Here is a 25,923-nt window from a genome sequence, read left to right on the forward strand (position 1 = left end):
AGCACATGCATGTTACTATGCATTGGGTCAGAGTTCAAGGTATGAGAGTTACGTTAGGAATGAGGAGGCAACAGATTTTAAAGAGTGCTGAACTGCTGATAGTTGTTGAGATGGTCACTGCTTTTCCTTGCCGCCCGTTCCTGCTTTCTGCAGTTACTGGCCGACAGCTGAGAAATGATGAGACAAACTGAGGTGCCTTATAGCCTGCTGCCGAAGTTATGTGCTCGCTGAAGCCACACAACCTCAGCTCTCATCCTTCCATCACTCTTTTTAAGGGCCTGTCTGCCTGGCCTGTGGCCATTGATCAGTGCTGACTCAAGACTACACAGCCCCACAGATACACATGCTGCCAATGGACATTGTGAGTAAAAGATCAGATGTGTACTATGAGGGCTAGTGTAGAGATATCAGCTTTGTTTTTGACCATCTTTTATCAGAGAAACAAGTGCGCCGACATCTTTAGAATTTTGTCTTTGAACTTCTGTTTTTGTGGTAGCTCTATAGTATCATGAGTAATCGAAGAGTAATTAGCAGCTTCAGGTGAAATTAATTTGCTTATTGTTGAGTTAATGAAAGTTGCTGCATTATAATGTTTGAACCAGATATCCATATTAGAAGATTTTAAAACAAGTGGTTCATTGATATATATTTTAAGACCTTACGTTCACAGTGTGGAAATACAAACAGAAGACAATGACCGCAGTGCTGAATAGGGCCGGAGCTACACAAGGTCTATGACCATTAGTTTATTTATTTATTTATTACTGATGGTACTTTGGTGCTACTCAACATGACTCCGGAAATTTTTGACCCTAAAAATTATAAAGTTTTTGAAAGAAGTCTGCATTTGTTTGATCAAAAATGCAGTAAATCTTAAAGGGATAGTTCACCCAAAAATAAAAATTCTGTCATTAATTACTCACCCTCATGTCATTTCAAACCTGTGAGACCTTTGTTAGTCTTCAGAACACAAATTAAGATATTTTTGATGAAATCCGAGAGCCTTCGTTCAAGGTAGTAAGGACATTGTTTAAATAGTCCATGTGACATTAGTGGTTCAACCTTTATTTTACGAAGCTACAAGAATATTTTCTGTGCACAAAGAAAACAAAAATAAAGACTTTATTCAACAATTTCTTCTCTTTCATGTCAGTCTCTGACGCACATTTACGACAGTACCATGACTCATGCGGTGAATGTATATAGTCTGCAATGAACGTGTAATTTGGGTTACTGTCTATGGAGGGTCAGAAAGCACTTGTATTTCATCAAAAATAACTTAATTTGTGTTCCGAATATAAATGGAGGTCTTGCGGGTAATGAATACATTTTTGGGTAAACTATCCTTTTAATAACCAGTAAACTTAGTTTCACAATTTAAAATGACTGTTCTATTTTTAAATATATTTTAAAATATAATTTATTTCTGTGATGGCAAAGCTGAATTTTCAGCATAATTTCTCCAGTCTCGAGTGTTACATGATCCTCCAGAAATCATTCTGATATGCTGATTTAATGCTCATCAGGATACATTTTGAAAACAGTTGTGCTGCTTAATTTTTGTAAAAATAAATTCAAGATTCTTTGAAGAAAAAAAAAATACTGAAATTTTACAAACTTTTGAAAAACTAGTAGTATGTTGGTAATTGCTTGTGTTTAGGGTAAATAGCACATTTATTTGCTTGTTGCATTGATGTTTGCAAATGACTATTCATTTGCAATTTTTAGATTCTAAATTAAATTTTAATTAAATGTACAAAAAATTTTCTAAATAAAATCCATACTTGCTACATTTGTCATTTGTTTCAAGGTGATGGTACAAGGCTGTTTTAGGCAGAACCATTTGTTTAAATGATATAACTTCACTATGACAAGCTTCCCCGGGTAATGTTTCGGTCAATAATATGACAGCTGCTGTACAGATACCATCAGTCTTTGTCCTCAAAAGATCACTGGTTGAGATTTTTAAGTGTCTCCTCAAGCTGCACTTCTTCTTTGTGAAGAGAGAGGCTGCAGATGTCAAACAGAAGCACATATCGTATTTGTTTTATTTATCTTAGTTATAACTATACATCTTTTCAAAAGTCTTTGTGAGATAGAAATAGCTGTTGTTCAGTGTCATTAATTATAAACAGAGATCATAATTAAAACCAAAATATTTAAGTATCTGGTCAGCTACTTCATTGTTGTTTGATGTGGTTGACTGTTCATCACATCGGGCATCAAAATATATGATATTCTCATTACATAACTGCATCAGTCTAGATTTGTTTACAGATATCAGCTCAGTGAGTTGAAATCCCTCTGCAGTTGTATAGCATACACAATGCTCTCAGAGCAGGTGTCCTCCTCAGGTGACCTCAGGTTCGGCGCGCTGACATTAATAAGGGTAGTGATGTAAAACCTTGACATACATCTGGAGGGAGAGGCAGGGAAACAACCGTCTGAAAAACAATTTAATGCTTCCTTGCTCCCGCTGTGCCAGAGGCCGAAGTCAAATGAAAAGAGCTTGCTGTTCTCCTCCTACTTTCCCACTACTTTCTCAGTTCTGCCCAAAATTGTGAGAGACCAGCCGCGTGTATCTTTCAGGACAGCAGCTGGAGGGGTTTTGATTAATGGCCAAGTGTTTGCTGACTCAACGTTCACACTTGTTTTGACTGGCTTGTTATTCGGTGGAAGATCAGAGTTAAACTTGTAGAATGTAAGGTGTATACACAATATACAGATGTTTATTTAAAGACAGACTGAAGCTTTTGGCATGTGGAGAAGTTAAAAGTCAAGAAATTTTTTTTGTATAGCGCTTTACCCAATACATATTGTTTTAAAGCAGATTTACATAGTCATGTTGTTCTCATACAAACTGTCGGTATACTGAAGTATACTTTGAGCTTATGACACACTAGAAACAAGGAATGGGAAATCCATTTGTGGATTCATTTCCAAGAAATGGTCCTTTTGGTAAGTTTGTTTCAATAGGCCGGTTAAAAAAAAAACACTTCATGTAGAAATACAGTGTTGTCAGTAATATGTATTGCTATTTACCCCAGCGGATAAAAATACATGCTCAAACGCATTCAAATAAAACCCATTCATTCAAAATTTATCAGTTTTTTCACATTAAAGTTTACATTCATTTTTCAACTAAAGCACCCAGTGCAGGCAATGATGTGGAAATGCAGATGTTTTACATATTTAAAGAATATTTAAATATGTATAAGAGTGAATAAACTAGTCTTAACCCAAAACAGTGTAACTGTTACAGAGACCATGTGAAACCTTAAAGAAATGCACATTTCCCTCATTCAAGTCTTTAAAGAAGAGTTGGCTAAAAAAAAAACTGCATTACAGGATCATATTTTCCAGGATAATGGCTAAATTTGAGTTGAAGCGACTGTCAGGCATGTCTGAATTTTTTTGATTGAGTAAATTGTGGATCACTGTTGACTCGAGCCATTAACTGTTTCAAATGATTAATCCAGTTCACTAAAAAGAACTGGTTCAAAAGAATAATTCGTTCACAAACTGGACATCACTACTGTAAACCTTTCATACAGTCAGTACAGTCATTACTTTTAGTTCTGATTTTGTTCAGTTAGTAGTGCAGAAATTAAACGCATCACCTTTAAAAAGATCTAATGATCCATTAGTTGTGTGAATGCAGCGTGTTCTTTGCATTGACATTTGATTTAAAATGACACTGCTGGTATTTTACCTCATGTTTCTCTTAATGCTCTGTACACAAAAGGGCAGGGATATTATTGCTGGAGCGCTGATGCTAATGGCTAACTTGTTTTCTTCTCGAAACAAAGCCCTGAACTGTAGGATGTGACTGAAGCTGAATCACTGAGTGATTTCCCCGGTCTCGGTGAGTAACGTGGGGGCAGCCACATGAAAGATGAGCTACTGTATGTGCTTTCCTCTTGATTCAGTTTTCCCCCAATGCAGCAAGTCATTACTTTGTAACAGTCTGAAACGACAATAGATGTGTCCTCACAGGGGGGCTGTAATGATGCCCACCGCAGCCCTTTGATTTAGGAACAATGGGTTACATCTAGGGAAGCAGAACTCTGAGGTACTGTGGGTTGAATCAGACAGCTGATCATAGAATAACTACTGTAGCTGAGATGCTGTTTTAGTGTCTTTTATACTTTAGCAATAACAGGCTTTAACTCTGGGTTTGTGTATGAACTGGGTTTAAATATGCTCATTAGAATTAGCAAGACCCTATTTAAGACTGCAGCCTCCTGTCTCTCATTTCGACCCTAAAAATATGCAATTAACAGAACTGTCAGCACCTTTAAAATATGTTTATGTGATCATGTGGCTTCAGTAAGCTGTGTGAGTTTATTTCATTTGAGTTCTGTTATTAGAAATTGTAATTTTCTATTAAATGTTGACAGATGTGGGGTTGTGTTTCAGAACAGACTTTTAATTGTTTTTCTGACTGTTGGCTAGTAATATTAACTTAACCTGCTCACTGGAGCCTGCTTTATACTCTGCTTCCAGACGCTATGCCAAAAAAAGTAATGTAGCAATTTATTAAAGAATTAATGTAATTGTTCCCCATTAAATGGGTATCGACCACTTGAGTCAGACAGACGAAAGAGTAGCCGCTGTCTGTGATGTCATCATAACACAGCGCTCAATTTCCCCTCAGGCATCCTTGCCTATCTATAGTATATGTGATGTTATTCCTCTCATAACGCCTAGTAGCCAAACATTTTTAGCATCATTGTGATTAGTCTGAGCATAGGTAAATTGGGTAGAGACAGCAAGTTTAATCATGTGAATATGAAAGAAATAATTTTGAGTAAAGATTCAGTACTATATAAAAAAAGATAGCCTTGGTGAGCATGAGAGACTTCTTTAAAAAAAAAAAAAGCAAAAATTGTACATACCTCTAGACTTTTGCACAGCATTGTATTTATTGGTATATATGTTTATACCAGTAACCAGTTATTGGCCGTATTACAGTTTTTTAAGCTAATCTTTAAAACATTTTATATAACACTGTTAAATGTAATTTTTAACAAATCTCAAAACGAATATCAATTTCTCATACTGTACATTATGTTGTTGTAATGCTCAAATTCACTTGTAGCATTGAAAATAATAGGTTTTAATGGTTTTTATATTATAGAATTTTTACATTGTTCTTTTACTGCTTATCAGACAAAACGTGAAAATATTTATTGATTTATTAGGCAGGTTTTGAAACGCAGATGTTTGACAAGTCTTAAACCAAATGAATTCTGCTCTGTCTTAAGGGTTCACCCAAAAATGAAAATTCTGTCATCATTTACTCAAGCTCAAATTATCCAGTTGATGGGAGCCATTGAGTTCCATAGTATGGAAAAAATACTATAGCAGTCAGTGGTTACTGTCAACCATTTGGTTACCAACATTCTTCAGAAGTGTTGGGGAGTGTTATTTTTAAAGTAATGCAATACAATATTGCGTTACTTAGTTATTTTTTATGCAAAGTAATGGATTACATTACTGTTTGTTTTTAATATAACAAATTCTATTTTTGTTAATTGTTTGAAAAAGTAACTTAGATATTTTTCTTGCAAATTAAAAAGTAATGTGTTACTTTACTTGTTACTTGCAAAAGTAATCTCATTACAAGACTCGCATTACTTGTAGGAGGTGGATGGTTCTAGAGAGTTCGGGAGAGTTTTGGAGAGTACAGGAGTGATGTCAGTGGTTATCAGAGATGCAGGGCTCCTGTGCCTTCTGCCAGCAGGTGTTTACTTTCACTTACACACACACACACACACACACACACACACACACACACACACACACACACACACACACACACACACACAGAGAGACTTTCCACTTGACATCTCTGATATCCTTGACATAAATCCTTTGGCCACACAACTTTTTTGGACGAAATGCAATCTGTCTGCCTTAAACATAGCTTTGGCTTTAAAGCAACAACTGGATTATGTAAAAGGCAGCTGGCTATATTTGTAGAAGCTTTGAGAAGTGAGTCTTAGGTAGTTGTTCTTTATATTCCTGTCAAATATGTCTTGCCAACTGTTCCCATGGTGATGCTTTGCGCACTCAAGGTCGTAAAGTGCAATTTAAGATACTGTAAAGAGCAGTTTATCAATAAAATAATGTGCTGTGGTTTGAGATATAACTATACTTAGGAGTAGAGTTTAATGCTTCCCAAATATATATACAGAAAAACTGAGAATATAATGTTTTGTGATTAGCATGTTTCTCTCTTTTTTTAATTACTCTGCTTGTGTGTTTGCGTTTTCTAGACAGACTGTCAGTCTGATTTTACTCTGACTTAGGTAGAGATTTACCGATTAGATTACAGTAACTGGCAATATTATCTAAAATATGAATTGCTTATATATTAAAGGGGACATCGGGATGCTCATTTTCCACAGGTGTTTTAGGGTCTTCATGAAATGTCTGTAACATACTTTGGTTAAAATTCTCCAATGGTTTAAAACAACACCGTATTAACCTTGTCAAAAACAGCTTGGTTCACAGTGACCCATTTTGGTGTATGTCTTTTTAAATGATAATGAGCTACTGCTCACCCCACCCCTCTGTTCCGTGGGGCGTATCGACACTCCATATATGGCTCGGAGGTGGTTTTATTGAAATAGTTAGCTATTTACATAGAAACCAGCTGCTAATTGAAACAGCTCCTTGGATGACAGTTTCAGATTCAGAAAGCACATAACAAACTGGCTGTGTATTTTCTTTTTAGCTTCTCTGAGCTGGCAGACACACAAGAAATCCTAACTAAATGCCAAAAAAAAAAAAAAAAAAAAAAAAATTAAAAACACAAATATTTCATCTGATATTAGAAATTCCATTAGAAATATTATGCTTGCAATAGTGCTGTTCAAATTATAAACTGTGCTAATAATAAGACCAACAGCACTCTTGCTTGTATGATACTGCTTTTAAACAACAGTTCCATTATTGAGTAACATTCTGACAGAATTTGGCCGTTTTGTGTATATATTTTTTACACTGTCAACAAAAATAATACCAAAAATGCCAAAGCTAATTATTGTATAATAGCCAATATTCTATTCTATTCTATTCTATTCTATTCTATTCTATTCTAGTCTAGTCTAGGCACAGTATGTCAGTATCTAACAATCGCTGGAGTCCAAAGAGAAACAGTTATCACACTCCTAACTCAAATGTGTGATGTTCTCTTATCAGATTATTTCTGTCCTCTAGTTCTTTCCAGTATGTGTGTGTTTATAAGGGTCTGTGGCAGATCTCTTCTTCTCAGTGGGATAGTTCTCCTGCAGCACCGATGTGTTCAGCATTCATAACAGAAGACACAGATCTAGCATCCTTACTGTGATCTGTGCTATACGTACATTCCTACACATGCCTCTTCTCTTTCTTTCTATATTGGTCTCAGGCTTGCTGATTTGGGAGCCTGTAATCATTATTGTCCTGTATTGAACAGCAGTTGTGTCTAGTAATCTCTGCCACACTGAACCGAAGCTGCGCTCTTCTCCCAGGCCACCTTCTCTGTCAACACAAATTATTTATGAAGCTATTCCAGCCATCTGCCCCCACCGTAGCAGAACACAAGCTGACGCTGGACCTGAAGGTCAGATCTGAAGGAGTTAAAGGACATTGGTGGACAAATGTGTCTTTGTTCTTTTATCTGTACTGCAGTGCTGCAGGTTTTAGAACAATTGTACAGTATGTACTTCTTGTTTAATGAAACACTATCTACAGTACGAATTACGGTTCTGATCTTTCTACCATCATTGTTTACAAAGAAAGTATGCATGTTCTCATAATATAAATATACTTTCTTCAGAAAAATTTTCATGTATTTTTATAAATGTGCTGTTATTTTTTCATGTTATTTCACCAAGGGGACTATTTGTTTATTTTTATTAGTTTCTAAGATAAAAGCCATTTCAAATTGTTAAATGGCTGATGTTTGTCTATGTAGAGCTCAGCACTTTGCAGACAGAGAAAGTGTTCATGTCTTTGTCTGGGCCACCTCCCTTTATTTTTAAGATGTTGTATCTGACAGAATGGGGTTGCTGTGATGAGTACAGAGTTTTGTAGATTTATTTTGGGTCATTTCAGGTGTCTTCAAATTACTGACAAAGATAGCTAATTTTGCCTTTTCATCTCCAAAATTAAACTTTAATTGGCTTCACTTATCTTCTGACGTGTCTTCCTAATGGATGAGCACTTTTGCTGTTATGCAAAACAAAGCTGTTTCATGATTCGGATCTGTGTGATCTTGTTTCTAAACTCCTATAACTATTAGGTTGTGAAAGTCGGACAGTGTAGGACAGAGATCATTATCTCATTTGTTTATAACTCTAGAGCCCCAGTTGTAATTGGGGTCGTTCACCTCAAGAGTTGTATACAAGACAAGGCCGTATGTTTTATTTATATTCCTGTTGTCCTAGATTAATGTCACCCGGACAGCTAATCAATACCTGCTGCAAAACCCATTACCAAATCTTGCAAATGGAAAAAAAACTTAGATGGTTGCCCAGAGGTGATTTAGAGGTTCAACCCATTTGTCTATTGCAGGTTGTGCTGTACCAAGGGTTTGAGTTGTTCTAGACGAGCTGGGATGACAAGTCTAGACATTATGGATTTGGACTGGCAAGTGTGTTTGATACAATATTCACTCTTCTCTATGTCAGGCACTATTATGCAAAGTTAGGCCTGGCCAGCAGGAAGGTGTTCAGTGATGCCAGTCACATCAACAGACCCAGCGGGAGATAAATCAGAGGTTCAGGACTATAGTGATGCACTGAGAGCTTTGACCACTGGTGCTCCACAGCTGTTTCTTATATGGACACAATATAGATAGTGCTGACAACTGCAAAAATCAGAGGTGTCTTTGAATACAAACACGTATACCAAATGAAAATAAAATAGCATACCAAATGGAAATTACCATCATTTTCTGTCATTTATCTGTTCAGTGAGATTTTGAGCTGCAAAACATCCATGACAGCCGTTGTCCATGCTGGCAAATAATAGCCAAATGGCCACTTGATGTGAATTATATAAATAATTTTAATAGCATGGCCATTCAAAACCTGAGGATCTACCATGTGCGATCACTCACAATCATTTTGGGTGGGAATTATGTAAAAACAGATATCGGATACCAGTCATGTCTAAAGACGGGCCAAAAAATCGGATATGGTCAAAAGATTGGATCTGTGCATTAAAACATGCAGTGTAAATGCAGCCTGAGAGGCAGGCCAGTGGGATCAGATCAGAGGCCTTTAGAACTTCAATGAGAGCTTGACTTCTGGCACAATAAGCCAAAACTTTGAGCTTGCAACATGTCATAGCCTCTGGGAAGAGATGACCGCCCGCATGTGAAGCGCTGCTGTCACTATGTGTACGGACAGCGCCTCCAGACAGAGCCGACGACTGTTGTATAACAGCCCAATTGCTTTCGGTCCAGTGGGTAGGATCACAAAATTTGTGAGCCCTTGTTCTTAGGAGAAGTTTGTTGAATGTGGATCTGAGGCGACAATAGGAGACGTTAACTCGCCGCGTCTTCTGAAGAAAAAAAACAATTACTTCCTAACCTCCACTTTGTACTTTTCACTATCCATTTACTCTCTGTTAGCTCGACATTGACTCAAGGGAGTATCAAGTCTCCTCAGCTCTGGTCTATGTTTTCAGGCTCTGCACACACACAGATGGAATGAGTAAACAGAACTGACATTAAGAAGCACAAACACACATTCTTTTCTTAAAACCTTGTACTATGAGACCAAGAGCAGAGATAGTGGCTTAGCTTTAGTGATGCTGCCATGCATAAAAAATAGCTAACAAAAGATAGAAGAGTTTTAAAGGGATAGGGATTCTATTATCATTTACCTCATGAAAGGCATACAGGTTTAGAACTTGAAGAGCAAATAAAGACTTTACATTTTTGGGTGGACTATCCCTTTAAGAGCACAACTCATAAAAGCAATATATTGATAGTGATCCAGAAATAGCTAACCTTTTTAGTGTGTAAGAGTTCATATAAAATTTATTTCAAATGAGGCCCATATGGCTATACATGCTATCCTCAAAACTGCCCAATTAGAAAGAAAGAGGCCATCTGACCAAACATTTTTTTTGTTATTTTAAAATAAATTATTTTATTTAATTTTACTTTACTTTTATGAGAACCTAAAAAAACCAAATCTATTGCAAATCTTTTTTTTTTTCACAAAACATCATTTTAACCTGTTATCTATTGAAATTACTTTGTTTGCAGGTGGACTTTTTGTTTGTTTATTTGTGGAAAGTGGTGTCAAGGCCTTATAGATTAGAGTTAACCAGATCTAAGGCCAGATTTACTAAACAGGGAAAATTAGTTAGAGCTCAATTCCATAAAAGCACAAATGGGAGGGGCAATTCTGTGTGTCATTTACTGACAATATTAATATTAAAGAACACGGGCGCAGCCAGATCATTTCAATAATGACAAGCGCAATCTACCAAGAGCAGTACAAATTACTGTATGCTTTAAGACATGCTTTTTTGGGGGGCATTAAATAATGGCGCAAATACCAGTAATTTGACAAATGCAAAGTTTAGTAATTTGCATTGCATGATACATTTTAATAATCTCCTTTCATAAATTTGCGTCTGAAAGGGAAAACTCCTACAAATACATATTCAATAAGGTCAGGTGCAAAATTAACTGTCCATGCCTTTTCAGCGCTAATTCTTCACTGCGCGTCTCTAGTAGATCCCGGCAGTGTTTTTTTAATGCCAAAAGACGTTTTGTGCTGTCGCAAGCTGTTAGTAAATCTGGCCCCTAGAATTTAAAGAGCAAGCTTCTAGATTTGTAAGCAATATGCATCAGACGGTCAGCGAATGGACTGTGGGATGTCTGTGGGCATGCTGTCTGAAGCTGAGAATAGTCTAAAAAAAAATCATAATGTATACTTTCACTAAACACAGAAACAGCTTCAGTTGTCACTGTGAGAGGGTTTTCAGAGGGTTGAATGACGACACAGTTGTAGGATCTGGCTTTTAATTGTGCTTGTACATGAATAAATAGAGGTTTCGTCCGCAGGCCGTTTGGGGAGCTGGTGTCTGGTTTGGAGAGGTGGCATCTCACTGTGAGTTGGGGTTGTGTGAAATCCCACTCTTACAGCTCTGAGACACATGAGCTCTGAGGGAAGCCTCCTAAGTGTAAGAGGAGTGAAAGCAGTTAGACAGATTTATAAAGGGAGAGAGGAAAGAAGTCAGTGGTACTGAATAACATAACGCTAAATGCTCTGTGAAGAGCCGCAAGCATGTGTCCTACTGACATACGATGAATTTAGTGGTAGATAACTTAAGGCACTGCAAAGTATTGTTTATTTTTTGTATTTATTGTGGTTGTGTTGTGTGTGGAATAAACCCGCTCATACTCCAAGAGGAAATCTTTATACTTCATTTAGGTTTCAAGTATCAAATTTGTCATAAATATTTCTCACTATAAAAATCATATGGTTAATAAGTCATGTTAACATACAGTTTTTCCATTACTTTAACTCATCAAATCAATTTAACTAATTTAAACTTAGATTTTACTTAAAGTTCTAGTTTAAAGATTATTTTAGTTTAATGTAAATTGAAATAAATTTTGGGCAGCATCCAAACTTAAGTTTTTAAACTGAAGTAAGTGAACATTTTTTACAATGAACTTCTTAGGAGAAATTGAAGAAAAAAATAATACAATTACTGACATGTGTTTATTGAGCTAAATGAACAATAGTTTCTCAGATCATTTTCTCTTTGAAGAATTTTATATACAGTATGTACTGTATATATTTATTTATTTAGATCACTGTTTCATTTTATAAAATGTATTGTTTTTATTTTTGTAGCATAATGATCATCATTATTGTCAAATCAGAAATGAACTATGAAAATAACAAATAACAATAGAAAATCTTAATAAAATATTCATAATGTTTATATTTATTTTTGTCATTTTACCAAAAAAAAAAAACATTAATCAAGTTTTTTTTTCCCCCTTCATTTTTCTGAGGAGAAAAACTTCAGAATAAGAGACCTTAGCAAAAACAGGTCAGTTTTCCTTATTTGGTGTTTACCCTTTTTGTTCAAACTAACTTTTTAGATGAACTATTGTTCAATTTTTTTTTTTATTTTTGTAAATCAGTGCTTTACACAGTTGAGTGTGAACACAAAATCCCCAATACAATCATTTCCACAAGGTTTATAGTAAAAGTTTCTACATAATATATTTACCATGGCCTGTACTGAATGTTGTCATATTTTAATCTCTTTAATTGGCATAATGAATGATTTAATCAGCCTCTAACAGGCCCAGTATTGTACTGAATCTCATTAGCTTCCATCAGCTGTCGACTGCAGTAAATGTGGTCCAAAACATTAATCCCACTTAATTCTTACATCTGTTTGCTTTCTGCTTCAGTGCAGATGACTTGCAGTGTGTGTATGTGAGTTAGAGAGATGCTCTTATTTACCTGAGAGAAAGATTGACTTCAGTGTCTTAAAAAAATGTAGTCTGGTGCATTTAGAAACCATCAAGAGCACCTCAGTCAACAGCTCTGAGGGTCCTGTCAGAGAGAGAACAGTGTCAAAACAGTCTGAAGAGCCGTTGTGATTCACACGTTATCTTTGGAGGCTTTCCTCTCAGGTTGTGAAAACAGGCCGCAGTGAAGTTTCATTAATGCGTATGAGTCAGCTCTGACTGTGAGAAACCACAGAGGAATCACATGAAGCAGAAAGCACACACTGAGAGCACAAAGTCTTTATGGATAAAAGACACACTCATTACAGTTGCACGATGTGTTTACTTGGAACTTAATGGTTGATGTTACCAAAATTTAAGCCTGTATCAGTAACTAGGAAACTCTTTTGGGGGCTATAATGCAGTCGCCAGCTGTTCACTTAAGTCCATTTGCTCTTTTCTAAAAAAAAACCAAAAAAAAAATTCTGGACATTCATTGTACTGTCAACAGTAAAACAGCAATAATTTCATATCAGGGAGTTTTCTGGTTGCACGAACTGCACAAATAAGCTAATTCTTTAAATGCATATTGATGTGTGCAGTGGTTCTCAGCTGCTAAAAAAATATAAACGCTAAATGCACATAATAATATGCAACTCACCATCTAATTGTGAAGAGTTAGGATGGAAGGCTTGTCAGCAAAATGGAGGAGAAAATGCTTTTTGTATATTTTAATGTTGACATCAAAGGCTGTGCGTCTAATCAACTTAACAGTGTTTTGATGCAAATTCATCTGTCACTTGGTATAAGCAGCCAAATTAGACAGATGCCAACGTGGACAGGTTGCGTGACATGGTCTCAAAAACTATGCACAAAATTGTGCAAGGTAGAAAACAGGACCCAGACTATGGTAAATGTAATAAGATTAATCATTTTAAATTAAAAAATAATTAAAACTACAAACTATAATTACACTTCAAATTAACAAATTAAAAAACAAAACAGTTTAATTTAAGTGATTCAGTTCATATCTATCTATCTATCTATCTATCTATCTATCTATCTATCTATCTATCTATCTATCTATCTATCTATCTATCTATCTATCTATCTATCTATCTATCGATCTATCTATCTATCTATCATTAATATTTAGTGATGGCAGTCAGTTGGCTGTTGTGTTGCAAACCTCATAATTACACAGAAGCGCAGCTGTGCAGGCCTGTAGTATTAAATGTGTTCAGCCATGTGCACAGAGTCCTGTGTTTATGTTGTTACCTTAAATCCAAGAGCAGGTCAGCAGGTTTCCAGCCAGAGGGGAATACAGTACGTTCTGCTCTCTACATACCTACACACACAGTGAGCCAGAGAGAGAACATGCTTGACAGTGATGGACTGTACTTTGTCGTTTGTCGTTCCTGTGAAGAGGAATCTTGTTGACTGAGATCTTGAGGTGGAAAGCAGTAAGTCAGTCCTTGTGGCCTCTCCATGCGCTGCCATCTTTAAATGCGGCCCATCCATATTCTCCCTCACAGGGGGCACACGCACACAAACTTCCAGCACTTCTGCCTGTTGTCTGTCAGCATGTTGGGTTTAAGATTCACAGTGCATGGATGAAAAATGGTAACAATTTGTTGCACTACTGGAGATTACTCTGCTGGAGATAAGATCTTAAATAGCATATTTAGATATTATTAAGAATGAATGGATAAGTATTGAGGATTAAAACTAATAATGCATTAGGGGTGGGCGATATACTGGTAGAAATTTGTCAACCAGTAGAGTAAGACACTCATGTAATGTTACTGTGCTACGTGGTCTCAAAAATGTATCATTTGCACATGCTTTTAAGCATTGTGGTTTAAAAATAAGTCATAATTTCTCTATATGCGCGCACAGAGAAACTGATTCTGAGCACTGTCAGAGAGGCGCGCGCACATAAGGATTTTGAACATATTCAAGCGTTATTTGAAAGTGAAAAAAGTGAAAGTGATGTGACATACAGCCAAGTATGGTGACCCATACTCGGAATTCGTGCTCTGCTTTTAACCCATCCAAAGTGCACACACACATAGCAGTGAACACACACACCGTGAACAGACACCTGGAGCAGTGGGCAGCCATTTATGCTGCAGCGCCCAGGGATCAGTTGGGGGTTCAGTGCCTTGCTCAAGTGCATCTAAGTCGTGGTATTGAAGGTGGAGAGAGCGCTGTACATTCACTCCCCCCACCTACAATTCCTGCCGGCCCGAGACTCGAACTCACAACCCTTGGATTGCAAGTCCGACTCTCTAACCATTAGGCCACGACTTCCCCGCAACTTTAGTTTTGCAAATGTGTTACCCAGTGACGTGTAGCCATCACAGAAGTGGGATTCAAACAACCAACTACTTGTTAAACAATAACATAATCAATCACTTATTTGGGAGACAAGAACTTCATTTATCGCATATAAGTCAACATATAAAAAATGTTTTTTTGAACTAGTGATCTTACTTAGAAACTGTGAAAAACATAGATAAATTTAACTTTTATGAACTGTTTTGGCCAGTTACTGTGTAGGAAACGAATGTTTTGTCCCTTCACTCATCATAGCATCATAAAGTATTATGATAATTTTTCCAGCTTTTTGATCACCCAACTTCTCCATATAAGTTATGCTGGTCCACCAGCTTATCTAAATAAGCCCTAACCGCTTGGAAGTGCTTACTGGTCTAAGCTGGTCTTGTCGGATGGTTTTGTTTATGTGTGAGGATATGTACTTTTAGTTTCTGCAGTGTTCAGAGAATGAGAATCAGAGTCAGATGTCATGCTAGACAGCCACAAGACCTCCAGGCGACAGAGATTCAGTCCACCTCAGCATCTAATCCAGTCCACCTTCTGCGAGTCCAACGAGAGCTATGAGGATTGTGTTACTGACTGAGTTACTGTATAACAAGAGGGTAAATACCTCAAGAACTAATTAGACTTTGTGGTTAAAGTCTTAATAATGTAATCAACCCTACTCTGACCTGTCTTTGTGCTTTCAGAAAAGAACATGATTTTGTTCTGTTGTATTAAACAGCATCTCTTGCTTAAACTCTCTAAGTACAAATGTAAGCAAACTTGTCACCCTGCTTTCATTATGACCTAAGGGAGTGTATTTATATTAAAGCTTGTACGCCAAGGTGACTCATGATAATTAATGAATGTGGGCAGGCGTAAGATCACCCTTTGAAAGCATATCAGCACTGTTACGTTTGCATTTAAATTGGGAGTATCTCCACATCTAAATTAATTTTAAAGCCTCTAAAGAAAAGTGAGGTCGGTCCAGAGAACCAACACCAGACCCTTATTAAGTCACAAATGGGATGTGTCTGATGTTCTCTTGCTCTGCTGTTTGAATATTTGTTGTGATTCATTTGTGTATTCACAGCAGTGGCAGTGAATTAACTACACGGCTTGAATGGTGAACTGGCATTAGAATATTTTAATTTATTGTGTCCTTGAATATAAATACATCCTTAGTTTGTAGGGGAATTTACAGTTAAAACCCAAGGACCAGATATGATGAACAAAGACCAGGAGTCAGAGATGCAATCAATTAGAGAAGAATTTACTGAAGAAAAATAGTTTGTAGTTTCATCACTCAGAAGCCAGCTTCAATACTCGCGATGGAGTTCGTAGGCCACTCTGCATACTGTACATGTTAACAACACCAGTAATTATACTCTAACAGTGGTCACTAATTACGTCAGTACATAGGTAAGCAAGATTCTGGTTGGTCAAAACATATTATATGATAAACTTAGAACATTTCCATACATGGATGTAAAACTCGAAATGTATCTCCGGTGATCATTAGGTAACAACCGAGATCTGGTCATAGGATAAATGTGGCCCACCGAGAGCATATATCAGCACTCTATCAGACTCTTGCGTCAAATTGTCTGAAGAGTCAGTTATTCACACAAATAGAGAGTATGCAGTTCCTTCAAGGTTGAGCAACTTAGATTTGTACTCTTATCAGGTATTTTCCAAAGCATACAGATAATGAGTGCAGTTTCTCAGAGAGAAAAGGGAGAGAGAAACTCAGCTAACTACTAAGGTATTATAAATTAATAACTTGATCAATGACCACTCAAAAGGATATATATTGAAGCAGAAGTGGATCTGGGATTCCACTCCTTTAAGTTGCGAAGTTGATTCTGTCAAAGCTTATGTTCCCAAAGTCACAGAAAATCTGGAAATATCCTAGAATGTTAAAATTGTATTTTCAGAATTGAAAATTATTAGTCTACTGTTTTTTTTTTTTTTTTTTGGAGCTTTTTGTAGTTTTTGAAAAAAGTATCTTATGCTCATCAAAGCTACATTTATTTGATCAAAAATACAGTAAATATTGAATTACAATTTAAAATATCTTTTCTATTTTAATGTATTTTAAAATATTACAGTAATTCATTGCTGTGATGGCAAAGTTGAATTTTCAGCATCATGACTCCAGTCTTCAGTGTCACCTGATCCTTCATACGGTAAATCATTCTAATATGCTGATTTGCTACTCAAGAAACTTTTTTTTATTATTTTCAGTGTTGAAAAAAGTTCTGCTGCTTCATATTTTTGTGGAAACTGTGATATATGATTCTTTGATGAATAGAAAGTTAAAAAACAGCATTTATTAGAAATAGAAATCTTTTGTAACAGTATAAATGTTTTTAATCTCACTTTTAAACAGCTTAATGTGCCCTAGATGAATAAAAGTAATAATTTTTTTTTTTAAATCTTGACCCAAAACCTTTGAACAGTAGTGCATATTTATTAAATATATATATAAAAGAAATTATTAGAAATTATTAGAAATTGCTATAATAATTACTGAATATACATTTAAGTATGTGTGCAAGTATGTATACAAAGTTACTCTCTACTCAGATATTGATTTAGTGTGGAGTAAAAATGATTTTTGAGTTGAGTTCTTTCAATGAATCTTTTGAACCACTTCACAACAAAAGTGATGTTGTTCTCCTCCTCATGACCGCTGGTGTCCTTATTATGTGTTTGCTGTTGCAAACATCTTCACGCTTGTTTCTATTTTAAATTGAACCTGGAGGTGTAACTTTTCCTCCGCATGAGTCATGTAGGTGTGACAGACCAATTTTGCAGTTCTATTCTTTGTTCGGCAACAAATTATTTTTGCAAATGTAGTTTTTAATCAACATGTTTGGCATGTTTTTTTTTTAATAAGTGTGTGTGCGTGTATATATATATATATATATATATATATTTATAAAAATATATATATATATATATATATATATATATTTGTTGTTATTATTATTATTATTTTTTAAATAAATAAAGCCAGGACTGGCTTTAGTGACAGGACTGTGATTCATTTTCCCCCATCCGTCCTGCTTTTATGGACCTGTGACGTAAGTTCACTTGGCCATTTCCAGCAAATTTGTCTTTGGATATGGTGGGGGTAATAAAAGCCCATTCAGGGCCATTTGTGGATGCCCTCTGATTAGCTGTTAGTCATTGACTGAATGTGCCGGGAGTAGCTGAGCGTGTCTATGTGTTTTTGACAGAGGCACTGGGAGAATCAGGCATGGCCTGTGCGTCATAGCTGTGTGTTCCTGTGGGAGGGAGGCATCAGGTGGTCTGTGTTGTGTTAAATGGGCTGATGTGACAGGGAGGTGGGGGTGATGATGAAGGGTGTGAGATGACTCTCATGTGTTCCTGAGTTAAAGTGTGTGGGGTGTTGCTTGGATGAGGACGAGTGACAGGAAAGTGATTTGTGGGGTTAGTTAAAAGGGTTTTTGATGATTATTAAAGCATAAAACTTCTGACAGCATTCATAATCAAAATGATGCTTGGCTCAATGTGGTCATTAGGTAATAATGAAACAAATCAGATGAAATAGTAACTTCTAAATTAGTACACATTAGTATTTTGGAGAATTCATTTGAAAACTTTCTACATTTTTTGTTCTCTTGAATTGATACCGCAACATGAAATGTCAATGTTTTGACAATGTCAAATTTGATCTCTTTTTGTATATGTGCAACTTTAAAGCTGTAGAAATTTGCATTTATTATAATGCAAATATTTTAAGTTCACTTAAAATAAAAGTTGTTATCATGTTTTTAATTCTTTGTCGTTATTAATGAAACATCTGATGATTTGCTGTAGCAGCAGTATTTGTATCGGTGATTTGGCCTTTGTTCATAGTACTTAGTAAAAAGATGGCATTAAAAAAAATAAATATCAAAGATTTCAAATAAGTATTGTTTTTGTGTTGTTTCAACATTAATTATGAGCGGAAAGATTTATGATTATAATTTTAATGTTATGTCATTAATGATTACAGTAATTATATAAACCTGTGTGACTTTTAACAGCCCTAATATACTGTAATGCTAAATACCTTTTAAATACTTTACCTTATAAACCAGGAAAAAAAAAATATATATATAAGTTATATAAATTATTAAAAGTAATGTAATTTGCATTGTTTGTTTGTGCTGTGCTGTTATAACCACAATAAAAAAAGATATATTATATTATTTATAAATCATTTTTACACATGTAAAGTTGTTTAGATGTTTTTTTAGCATATTAATATTCTGTTTCAGTGTCTGTGCAAACTTTAAATTCAAATATATACTGTATGCTCACATTGAAATTACAGTTTGTATTGTGAAGCTGGCATCTGGCATTGTTAATGAATCTCAACCTGTTATTTAAGACTTAAGATTATCTAAGAACTATGTACCAAGTCTCAAATGAAAAAAAAAATAATAATAATAATAAAAAACCTTTTCATTTCAAAGCTGTTTATATAGGATTTAAATTGAGTTATAAAATGTTCAGTTCAGTCAAATCATTAGAAAAAAACTTCTTTGAAACTAGCCTTTTTCTCCTTCTGCAGAATGTTGACTGCTCTCAGGCATTTGAAGCTGTGAAAAATATGGATTCTGTCTTTAAGTAGTGAATAAAAGAGGTTTACTGATGTAAAGAAAAGCTTAATTTCACCACAGCTTACAGAGCTTTGGAATGACACAGCAATAAAAATTAAATCCATTTCCTCAAGGCTGCAGAACTTAGAAGAAGATCCCAAGAGACCGGAAAGTAGTCTTGTCTTAGATACACATGATATTTAAAGTGCTGGTATTTTAAGCACACGCTCCCCCAGGGCTGCTGGATTAGCTGATGGCGATGTTCATTTCCATCAGACGGTTAACTGGCATTTCGTTCAAAATGAGAGTGATTGAAATGGCTTCTGACTTCCTCTCATTTGAATTGTACAAACTGAGACAGTCCACCTCTAAATCTGTCTCGCTGCTAAACTTTGTGACCTCAATCTGCAGCGAGCTCTCTGCCTAAATGTTCAAACTGCAGCAGGGTCATAATTCAGAGCAGTTGATACCGTCAGTCCTGTCCTTGAAGCCTTTGTGCATCAAGGCCCTTGTAAATTAACTGTTCTGATCTTTGACATGCAGGGTAACTGTAACCCATGTACACTTCTGAGCTATTATGGATTAAGCCATCACCAATCATTTGGTTTTTGACTTTTATTGCCTTCCTTGATTAAGGGTCATTTTGCATCCAACTTGTGACACATGATACCTTCAGCTCAGGAGGGCAAGGTGATGTAAACAGCTGAAGGTTATGCACTCTGTGTCATTAAATCCTTTCTCCCATCAAGTTCCTCTCTGGAGTGTGAGCGACTGGCTCTCAGCTCCATGGACAGGGACATTCATCAGCGCAGGGCTGATGTGGTGGCAGAACCATGAGCTGTAGATCATATCCCATCACCCCATTGGCTGACAGCTCATTTTGAAGGCCCAGCTGATAGGAAGGGCGGAGCTACGACAGGCTGCATATCCATCAGGCGTCCTGAGACCCATCCGTGCACTCTCTATCACGGTTTGGCACGTCGTACCGCTCTAAGTCGTAAAGAGCTCTTTTAGCACGGTCCAGTCCTAAATATGCCCCTCATTTTAATTGAGGTTTATGGGGCAGCTGTTAACATGGCTATTAATAACCATTGATGGACTAAGACCTTCAAAGTGCATTGGAGACAAAAGGAGACTAAGTTCCGGAGGAAAAAATGGACGTTCCCCTTCAGGGTGTGTAAATGAAAAGAACCTACTGTATAGCCTCAAGGCAGTGCATAATTATGAGAACCTGGCAGAATGTGCCCTTGAAGTAACAATCTATCTACATGAACACTGTATATTGCATATACACACATTACATTAAATATATTATTTTAAATTATTATTATTATATAGTATGTGTTATTTATTACTAATTGTGTGTGTGTATTTAATTATTAATAAATTAAAAATATTTAAAAAAAATAAAATTAATAATATATATATATATATTATTTTATTATATTTTAGTTGTTTGTATTATTTTTATTTAATTATTTATAATTTAAAAATATTTAATAATAATAATAGTTATAATATTATATATAATATTTGTTATTATTATTAGTATTAGCCTTATTAGTAGTATATATATTTTTTTTTTTATTTGAAGAATTTTATTTCAACATTCTCATACAAAAACATTTTATTTTATTTTATTTTAGCATTATCATACAAAAATTGTTTCCTCTTTTTTTAAAGTGTCTTATGTTGTTAAAGTTTACAATTATTTTATATTAATTCTGTAAGATTGATCAACTATTTGACAATGAAAATCTTTTACATTTTGAAATATTTAAAAGATATTGTCAATAATGTTGACTAAATTATTTTCCTCTTATCCAAAATGATACAGTAATTGTCTCATGCCAGTCCTCGTTTAATATAATACTTCTTCATATCTCTTTTAGTAATTTTGGCTACAATATGACTAAACTAGATGGCTAAATACTGTAAATATTGACAATTGCAAAGTCAGCATGGTTCAACTTATCATGAAAAGTTAGGTCAAAAAAAGGCCACATAACTGACTTCCTTCACCAGAAGGAAATCTAGGCTTCATTCTCCAGTATAATAGATTTCACGGCTTAAAATAGAAGGTGGCTGTCAGAGCACCTGCACTTCATACCTTAGTAAATTGGTCCCCAAGTGTTTCTGTGTGTACTTTAACCTACCAGTGAAGACCATACCTGGAGAAGATGACAGGTCTTCTCATAACCACCATTCATGTTTTTGTCTTTAATAATGTCTGAAAGAGAGATAGAGAGCGAGAGAGAGAGAGAGAGTGAAGGAGCAAGGCATGGGAAGAGTTTTAATACCCCTGCTGTTAAACACTCTGGCAGTAGTTGTGTTTGGCCTCAAATCATGACAATGGAAAAAGGAGATGCTATAAAACAGCAGTGTGAACTTTATTAGTACATTTCATTTCAGGGCGAGGTAGACCGTACAAGCACCAGGAAATTAAACCCTCTATTAACCTCTCACAGCATGTCCCTGAATAAGTAGTGAGCATTAGCCTGCTTGTGTCAAGAGATTCAGAAGTCAAGGTCAAATAACATCAAATTACACACTATTTTTTTTTAATGACAGTCCATGCAGAAAGATGCTTTCCCCTCAGAATCCTAACCAGCCAAACCCTGACCCTGGGTTGTTTTTAGCTGGCTTTATAATGTAGCTCTTATGGACACAGTCAAAATGAATATTTAACACAAGAATTATAGAAAAATATCACAAACTATTTAGTTATTGCTTTTTTACAAAGAATTTAGTTTGTCTATTTTTAACTTCCAGCTACATAAGCTCATTATCAGTCCTGGAACAATCACAGCTGTTCATATGTGAACATTATATGTAAACAATGTCCCATATACAGTTTGAGGTGCTTCCTATGTGCATGTGTGATGCAGAAGATGCCTGTACTGGAAGATGATGCATGCTTTCACTGGAATGACTTTCTCTAGTACTGAACACTTTAAAAACAGTCTCTTGATATGTCTTGATCCAATGCAGTAACTTTGCATGGGGGCTCTGTCTATTTATGTACTCTAGACCCTGCTCATCACCCTCTGAAATATTGGATTTCAGATATTTTTGTTTTGCTTTCATGCACCTGAAGTTGCACCAGAACAACCATACAACACTTTGTTGATGAGAGCCAGAAGAGCTCCAAATCCTCTGCCTGCTCTGATTTACCACCTTATCCTAGATCCCAATGCTTAACTAACTGCTGTCATATTGTTTTAACAAAAATCACAAATTCAACAAAAGAGTAATTTTAAAACTAAAAGTAAAGTATTTTACATGTAAAATTTTTTGCATTATTTTTTAAGCACATGTAACAAAAGAGTAATTTTAATGAAATAATTTTTGTTGTAGTTTACTTCTTGCATTAAACTAGATTAAAAATATTTAATGCAAGAAGTAATATATAATATATATGTAAAAATGTTTTCCACCTTGTTTTTCACAAAAATAAAATAGAGAAATAATGATATTGAATTACTTTCATTAATATTTAAATATTTTCATTAATATTCACCAATTCATAGTCATACAGACAGCAACATTTACCTACATATATTTTTACCAAAACATTTTTATGCACAGAAATGGCACATAATTTTGAGTGATAACACCCATGAACACATGAATTATTTGAAGCAGACAATTTGAACCAATTTACTTAAATTTAGCTTTCAAACTCTTTAAATCTGTCACTATTAATTATTAACACAATGTGCGACGAGGAAGAATTGTGAAATTATTCTTATGATGAGATTTTTTAAAGGTCCATTAAAATGATTATGATATGCACATTAATGTAATTAAACAATTTTATACAGTATGAAATAATTGAACATTATTGTAAGTATTTGATGTATCGCTCAGTCCTACTGTGTTTTATGCTTTTCTTTGTCTCTTACCTTATCTTCTTCTCTTTCTTCTGTATATCAAGCTATTATGTGTTCTGCTAATCTTGTTACTGTTGTTGCTTATTATTATGACCTTGTTCTTGTCATTTATACTTTGTTTCTTTTTTTTGCGTATTTCTCTCATTGTGTTGAATTAGTTCTGTTGCTTTGAGCGATGTATCCCTTTCTAACCCTGCGTTCATTTTGTTATGGCTCGACCGCAGTCCAGGATGATGCTGCCCCAGGTACCCAGGAGTACATTATGTTGCGGCAGGATTCCATCCATTCTGCGGATATAAGGGGTAAAGGCTCCCCTTTTCGTGCTAAGTGTCATGAAATCTTCTGCTGCACACTGAAGCAAGTCGTCTACAAAGAAAGCTCAGAGTCTGAAGGTTTGTGTGCAACACATCCATGTTTTTCTTTACTTTGCTGATGCTTTTGTACCTTTTATTTAAGTTTCATTTGTTTTTTGCATTTAAATTTTATCTGGCTTGTGCATTTTATGTTCCTGAGCCGTTTGTGTGTCTTGTAGATACTGCTTGAAGCCTGCAATGTTGAATGCCCTAAGGACACACTCTCCTTTTCTGTGTGTGTGTGTGTGTGTGTGTGTGTGTGTGTGTGTGTGTGTGTGTTTCTGTGCTGAAAACAGACCTGTGCTCATGATTCTTCAGATCTGTATTCCACATCGATTACCCGATGATGTCACTCTGCCTCAGCTAAGGCTCCATACTTACATTTAGAGGCAACAATCAGGGCTTTACACTCACTATATTTTTTTTTTCAGGAACATTCATATCCAAGTTAAAAGATTTTATTAAATATATATGTATGAAATACATAACTTAACAAAGGGAATTAGACACTTTTGCGTTAATATTCTCCAGGTAACCTGACAGGCAACATTAAACAACAGTAACCCTTAAAAATAAACAAAGAATTATTAATAATACTTTATAATAACATATCATAACTTATAATAACATATAATAACTTATAATAAGATTAGTCATGAATTATTCATATAAATCTGTAAAAAATATTTTTTGAACTATACAATTAATAGAAATTTGAATGGAATTTAACTAATGATGTTATGTATTGCATAACATACAATTATTACAATATCATACATTATTTTGCAAATGTTTTTAATGAAGGTTATTTTTCATTTTTTTGCATTTTCAGCATTTGTCTAAATGCTGTAAATTACAAATGAAATTACGTGAAATCCATACTTTAGGCCTAAAAGTTATTTATACGTGCACGAGTTGTAAAGGCGTGGTTTATGAATGTTTAAATTATTTGGCTAGACTAATTAATATACTCTGTAAAAAAAATTAGGGTAAAAAAGCATCAGCTGTGGTTCCCATAATTTGGCCATAAAAAATACGGTAGCATGATTTTATGTTATACGGTTTTAACATTTAACAAATTTACAGGTTAACCATATAACAGGTTTGTACTGTAGCATTTTTACAGTCTTTTACCGTTAAAATCACAGTAATTTTTTACAGTTTACCTTATTTTTATACTACATAAATGCGGCCTATATGTACACTTTGTTGCAGGAAGAAAACAACATTTAGACAAGTGTAAGAATATGGTAGTCTTAAGGCACTTTTAGCCATTTTTGATCAGGTGTACAAGTGCAACTAAATACATTTTTACATTGACATTTACATGACATGCTTTAGTGTAGAGCCCTCTAAATACAAAACATCCACACAATAAAGTCTGCATATATTGCAGCACCTTGATCACCAACTCGTTCATTTGAGTGAATGAGTGGACGATGATGACAATACACAAGCATGCCCTACTTCCTTTTATAGATCAAACTCCACCCCCTTACCATAAGCCCCTCCTCTTTAATAAAACAGCTTGTCTCTTTCTCCCTCTTCCCTCTGTGTATCTTTCTTTTCTTCTCTTTAACCTTTACTCATTTTCAGACATTGCTCTCCTCACACATCAGGTCTACATTAGATGAATATCTGTTTAACTGCTGCCCATCTGTTTCACAAATGATAATGTTTGTGCTTTCTAAGGGCTAGCTTGGACCATCTCTTTGTCTTTCTTTCACATCAATCTGGCTCTTCCTGTCAGGTGTTTTCAGATGCATGAGGGTTGCTGATATCGTTTGTACACAGGTCCGATGTCCTGGGTTGTTATGGGGTTCTGCATGTGGCTGAATGCTGTATTGTCTTTATGTCAAGGGAATCTTGTAGAGTACTAAGATTGTCCAAACATGTTGCAAATGTGATTGTGAAGTGTTTTTCTTTTCAGACTCTCAGATCACTGGGTAAGCCATCAGCAGTCACTTCAAGCCTAAATAAATAAAGTTAAACAAAAATGCGCTCATTTCTGCCGCTGTGCTGGATGACATATGAATTGTTCACGCATCGCTGGATTGCAGCTCTAGATTGATGGATAATTTAGTTGTCATAGATACAGTACCATTGCTGCTGACAAACATGTGCCTAATCAATTATTCAGTAATGGTTTATATTCACGGTCATTACTACTTCATTTCTGCATCTTATAGAGTTGTAGAGAGTCTCTGAGGAGCGAGAGTGTGCTGGTTGCAGGGAATCTTTTCCATGTCTGT

At 35.4% G+C, this 25,923-nt stretch overlaps 1 protein-coding gene across 3 annotated transcripts in view; it reads left to right on the top strand.

The window, feature by feature from the left end:
• fgf13a (fibroblast growth factor 13a) overlaps positions 1–25,923 on the top strand; it is a 115,347-nt gene that overhangs the window by 27,836 nt on the left and 61,588 nt on the right. For 2 of the 3 annotated variants that reach the window (XM_042738461.1, XM_042738462.1), the window contains exon 3: positions 23,543–23,710. The exons of the other annotated variant lie outside the window; for it this stretch is intronic. In XM_042738461.1, coding sequence (XP_042594395.1) covers positions 23,543–23,710 — 168 coding nt within the window. The remainder of the gene's footprint in view (positions 1–23,542; positions 23,711–25,923) is intronic. 3 annotated transcript variants of the gene reach the window in all.

Source organism: Cyprinus carpio, chromosome B14 (assembly GCF_018340385.1).
Source record: "Cyprinus carpio isolate SPL01 chromosome B14, ASM1834038v1, whole genome shotgun sequence".
Taxonomy (NCBI): domain Eukaryota; kingdom Metazoa; phylum Chordata; class Actinopteri; order Cypriniformes; family Cyprinidae; genus Cyprinus; species Cyprinus carpio.